This window comes from Desmodus rotundus, chromosome 5 (genome assembly GCF_022682495.2).
Source record: "Desmodus rotundus isolate HL8 chromosome 5, HLdesRot8A.1, whole genome shotgun sequence".
Classification (NCBI taxonomy): domain Eukaryota; kingdom Metazoa; phylum Chordata; class Mammalia; order Chiroptera; family Phyllostomidae; genus Desmodus; species Desmodus rotundus.
In genome coordinates, this window is record NC_071391.1 from 94,722,023 (window position 1) to 94,728,022 (window position 6,000).

At 40.8% G+C, this 6,000-nt stretch overlaps 1 protein-coding gene across 1 annotated transcript in view; it reads left to right on the forward strand.

Moving 5' to 3' along the window:
* Positions 1–5,372, forward strand: part of IL18RAP (interleukin 18 receptor accessory protein) — a 33,639-nt gene extending 28,267 nt beyond the window's left edge. The window contains exons 11-13 of the mRNA XM_024571865.2: positions 832–969; positions 3,737–3,910; positions 4,678–5,372. Of these exons, the coding sequence (XP_024427633.1) occupies positions 832–969; positions 3,737–3,910; positions 4,678–5,051 (686 nt within the window). The 3' untranslated portion in view covers positions 5,052–5,372. The remainder of the gene's footprint in view (positions 1–831; positions 970–3,736; positions 3,911–4,677) is intronic.
* Positions 5,373–6,000: the final 628 nt, after the last annotated feature.

Consider the following 6,000-nt stretch of genomic DNA (forward strand, 5'->3'; position numbering starts at 1 on the left):
ACAAATACCTATGCATGCTCTATGCAATAGGTATTGTGCTAGGTCATAGGTCCCTTTCCTACTTTTCTTTTCTGGCTTCCAAATACAGAAAGCATGATGGCTGGGTATTGGAGAGTGAAGGTGTGAAAATGTAATTTTTCTCAGTGTCTATGTATGTAGAAGTGTATATGTATATCACAGATCATAACTTTTTAAAGCTGGAGTGGATGTTCCTGGTAAGGAATAGTTTCTAATTTTTTAAAGAAGATTCTCAGAGATGAAGTTGATATCATTTATTCATTCAACTGATAAATTATTTTAGAACAGATGATTGTGAAAGCCCATGAGGCAAATAAGACAAAATTTATGCCTGGTCCACAGTGGATTCTCTGTGAAGGTGTTTCATGAGTCAGGTGTCATGGAGGGTGCAAAAGTATACCAGACATAGTTCCTGGCCTCTGGAAGTTTAGACTTTAGTACGTAAGAACAATAATGGATGAAAATAATTTACAATATACAATGAGAGGGTTGTATATTGTAAATGTGTTGCAAATGTGTTGTGTAGAAGTTTATGGGGAAAATGAATAAAAATGGTTGTGATCAGTTTCCCAGGCCATGGCTGATCAGGAACTTCCCATTCCCCCAAGCTCTCTCCAGGTCATTGTAAGATAGTTCCCTGAAGATGTGATTTAAGGCATTTTGCATTCAAGAGAAATGCTTCCAATAGCAGTGATATTGATAAAATAATGGGACCAGAAAAGGCTTTGGGTGGGTCCACAGCATTGACCTGAGTAAAGTCTTGCCACAAAAATGTGGTTCTGCATTTGCTCATGGTTGCCATGTTTTCCCCAGTGGTGTTCCTGTACATCCTACTTGGCACCATCATGACCCTAGTAGGCATGTTGATGGCAACTGCTCTCCTCTTCATGTACTGGATTGAAATAGTGCTGCTGTACCGAACCTACCAGAACAAGGATGAGACACTTGGGGGTAAGGTGACTCCAACTTGGGTGTGACTTTTCCTCTCAGGACTGACTTAACAGAGGAACTCCAAAAATGGATTATCCCTGATGGATAAGGTCATGTTCCTCAGGCTTTGAGATTTCTTCCAGATCTGATGGTGTACACCTGGGAGGGCTGGGAGCAGATAGAGAAAGTCTCTTTTTATTCCAGTTACCAGGAACCTCACAAATGATGCTATTATCAGACATGGTGGACTTGAAAATAATCTCGCTGCTAACCAGCTTGAAGCAATATGGTAAATGACTTAACACCTCTGCGCCTTGGTTTCCCCTTTGATGAAATGGAATTGTAACCACAATTTCAATCTCAATGAATGCTGTGAGTGCTCATGGGGTTAAGACATCCTAAGCTTTTAGAACAGCATCTAGCATATAGTGAACACTCAGTACTACTATTATCTCATGAGTACCACGTGCTTACCAATCAAGTGTATTGGCTACTTGAATTGCCACAGCAATCCTAGAAGCCAAAAAGAAAGACCGTATGCCCCATATTGAACTGCGAGGCTATGTTAGAGCTTGGGACTTGGACCCAAGCAGTTTGACTTATAGCCCGCATTAGTTATTAGTTTGGTCAGCCTTATCTGAAAAATGAGGGACTTGAAATTGGTGGAAATATCCCCCAAATCGTGAAGTTCTGTAAGATGCAAGTCCCATACTATTAATGACGTGTCTGTCAGCTTTTCCATGACACAGGATAGTGATGTTTACTAATGTTTGCTTCTTCAGAACAGAATAGCTATTTCTGTGTTTTTCTAGTCCTGGAATCCCCTGAGGTTAGGATGTTTGCAGTTTTAGCAAATAACTCTGTTGCTTGGAAAGAGAAGAAGCTCCTCTGCTGGACTCCGGAGCTAATTCCTTATCTGACAGGCTTCTCCCACACAAGGAACTCAGTGAAAGTTCTCCTGTCTCTGGGGAAATGGGAGTCAAGAAATATGCCAGTCATACCTTCTTTTAGATTGGTGGTCTAAACCTTCTGGCGTCTCTGGGCCACACTGGAACAAGAGTTATCTTGGGCCAAACATTAAATACACAAACATTAATGAAAACAAAAAAAAATCTCATAATGTTTTAAGTAAATTTACAATTTTGTGTTGGGCTGCATTCATAGCCACTCAGGACTGCATGCAGCCTGTGGGCTGTGGGTTGGACACCCCTGTTTTAGACCAATTATTGAGAATACATACTAGAAATCTTTAAGCCAAGAGTGTTATTTATTTTTAAAGTTAGCTTTTTTGAATTAAGCCAAATATCTAATCAATGTCTAATCGTTTCCTTGGATAACTTCATACTTCTTTTACTAAAATGTTATTTATCTTTAGATTGTAGAGCTGGCACAGAAGAGTCAATCAACTGTGAAACATTTAAATATGCCCTTTCTCTTTTTACTTTGCACAGACACTAGAATTCTGACAGGAGCAGAACCTGGGTTTCAAGCACAATGATTCAGTGCCCTCTCTGCCCAATCTAATGTTATTCAGCAAAACTACTGTTTCCTTTGATGTTGATGATGAATACACAAAAGTTTAGAGAGACATAGAATGTCGCAATTTTGGAGGACCTAGTATGTTGTCTAGTACTTCCACTCTAATTTTATTACCAAGTAAATACAATCTTTTATTATTATAGAAAAATCCTAGTTTGCTGGACTTTCCCATAGATATGAAAGGAATTGAGTCAACTATAGTGTGTTACATATTTACCCACAAGTGTCCTTCTTTCTATTTGGGTAACCAGTAGCTTCCTAGAGTAGCCCCCTGGGCCTCCACTCCCTGGCACCTTCCTTTCTTGATTCCAGACCTTTTCCACTCTCTCTTCCTTTTATATTTCTGGCCTCTTCCACTAGGGCTCTTCTTAGGTCCACATTGAACAAGTGTAATTCTAAGCTGCACCAGCAGCCAGGGCTACTACTATTTTGTAACAATATTATTTTGCAGTCAGGGTGCAAGGTGCTGGAATATGAGCCAGGTGTGTCTAATTCTGAAGCCCATGAGTTAACTTTGGAGGTTTTCTACCGCTTTCAATGAGTTCTTTAGCATTTTCCCGTAATCAACGTTCATTTCTAATCATTTAGTCAATAGAGACATATGAGACCAAAAAATATTCTGAAATAAGTTCCATAAATATAGAGTCCCATTTAGAAAGGAGGGTAAAGGATATTTATCTTGTGCCTGCTATGAGCCAGACCCCAAGCTTGTCATATACATTATCTCCAGCATCCTTGAAATGAGCCTGCTGGGTAGTTATCATTGCCTCATTTCACACATAGCATTCAAGCAGAGGTATATGTGCCATCAGCTCTCTAACGGGCAGGGTGCTGGGTGTCAGCAGTGCTTTGCTAACTGGATATCATGCTTTGATGGAGTAAACTTTTCTTTGATGTGCAGTGAATGAGACAGCAACACTGCAGATGCAAGGAAAGCTCAGAGGAATCTCCGAGTGCTTGTGATTTATCACAGAAGGCCCCAGCTGTCGGATCTGACATCAGTGGAACTGCAGAAGTTCTTCAGAAATCAGAATTTGATTCTAATTTCTGGGAAGACAATAAATTCCACTCAGCAGTGTGATTTTGAAATGGACTCAGCTGCTGTTTTTAATTTTTTTTAAATCAATTCAGTAATGAGCCCGACTCTTAATTCTCACCCATTTATCATATATTTCAAGCACGCGTACATATACCATGACAGCACAAAATCTGTAAATGGCATAGATTTTTTATCATTTCTCTTCTTCAGATAAAAAGGAATTTGATGCTTTCATCTCTTATGCGAAATGGACCTCTTTTGAGAGTGAAACCACTTCATCTGTGAATGAGGAAAAGTTGGCCCTGAATCTATTCCCTGAAGTTTTGGAAAACAAATATGGATACACCTTGTGTTTGTTTGAAAGAGATGTGGCTCCAGGAGGAGGTAGGTCCTGCATGCCAGGAGAAAGTATAAAACAAAAGGGCCAGTTAAATGCAAGTACGCTCTAAGTTTTCCTGTCACTCTTTCTGTTGGGATATACATTTTCTGGAAGGTTTCATGAGCTTAGAACTTTTTTGACAATGATACAGAAAAATATGTGTTGCAGAGACCTCTTCCATCACCTAAAATATCCACCTTCAGAAGAAAAGACAATATCAGGCCATAGGGAGGGTTTCTAGGACAAAGGTGTATTTCCTGGTTCTTCATCAGGAAGTCACCTGTCCTTCCAAACAAAGTGGTCCCTCTGCATTCTGGGACTCTGTCTGCAACAAACCTCAACACTGGATCAAGCAGGCTCTTTGAGCCTGGGCCCAGGCCTGGCCTTGTATCAGATGTGTAGACATCATCCCCTCCTGATGACCTCTTGTGCCTCCGCTACCTCGGATACTTCACCTAGGAATCTGAACGTTCCATTGCCCTTTGTTTCCCCAGCCTACCTTGTTCCAACAAGCTTTGCTCCTAGAGGAGTTGATAATTTGAGGACACAGAACATAAGGGAGAACTGTAAAATTGGGAGTCACTAGACATTAGAGTGGTAAAACTATTGGTAAAGTTGATATAGAGAATGTGCTGTAGTCAACCATGTTTCTTTCCTACTTCCATGAGTGTCTGTGGCAAGGAACCCTCTGGGCAAATGTGGGACAGTCAGGATTATTGTGATTCGAGGTTTAACAACAACAGTTGCAATTAATTTAATTCTTTATTTCCAGTGTATGCAGAAGACATTGTAAGCATTATTAAGAAAAGTAGAAGAGGAATATTTATCTTAAGCCCCAACTATGTCAACGGACCCAGTGTCTTTGAACTACAAGCAGCAGTGAATCTTGCTTTGGATGATCAAACACTGAAACTCATTTTAATTAAGTTCTGTTCCTTCCAAGAGCCAGAGTCTCTACCTCATCTTGTGAGAAAAGCTCTCCGGGTTTTGCCCACAGTCACTTGGAGAGGCTTAAAATCAGTGTCTCCCAATTCTAGGTTCTGGACTCAAATGCGCTACCACATGCCTGTGAAAAACTCTAAAGGATTCACATGGAACTATCTCAGAATTATTTCAAGAATTTTTTTCACTGGTAAGACTCAGTAAAACAGAAACCACTAGGAGGAGCTCCCAGCCCAGGGAATGGGGAGCTGGGCCCTGAACCACCTCCCTCCAGTCCTGGAGAGCAGAGATGTTGATAGACAGAACATATAGCATGGATCTGGCTGATCTAAAATAGAAGGTGTTTTGCCAGCCCTGAGTGAGTGTGATAGGTACTGGGATAACAATGAAGCTGTGGTTAGGGCCTCTGATTTCCTAGACTGGACAGGCACTCTCACACATTCAGCATACACCTCCCTAAGACTTTCTTAGTGGTCAACAAAATCAACAGATGCATTCACTTTTACTTTGTGGCTATAGACTATCATGTCTGCTATGTATTGTACATGTAAATTTATATATATTTGCAATAAAATAAATATTATTTTATTAGAAACAATTGATTTATACTTTGTCAAACCTTTTCTGTAAAGAAGACAATTCTTACTCCATGTTCACCCATTAACTCTGGAGCACAGAAAACAAGTAAGAAAGGCAAAGATCAGGGAATGAGGAGCACAGAAGGCCACACTTAGTTTTTACTGTTACTGTGGGAAGTGACACCTCTGGGCAGATGGATTGGAGGAAGGAGCCCTTTCCATTCAGCTGATGCACCCTGTGCCAGGACACGAGTCTTGGGGAGTGAAGTAGGGATATCTTAAGCTTCTCCTTGCCCCCTGGGCCTTTGTGCAGAACCTGAAGTACAAAACCTTGCTCTGGGCCAATGGAACTAGGGACCCTCTAGGCCAAAATGAGAACCAATGAATAGACTAGCAGCTGCATACAAAGTGGAAAGGCAGTGGCAAGAGTTACCTGCCAAGATGAGTATGAGAACCAAATTTGCACACTGGTTAAAAGATAGCAATAACGGAGCTTTAACAAAGCTTCTGTCTGAACCCTTTGCCCATTGAAGTTGACACTTCTTATATGTGCTTCCTGACCTATGATCTCAGCT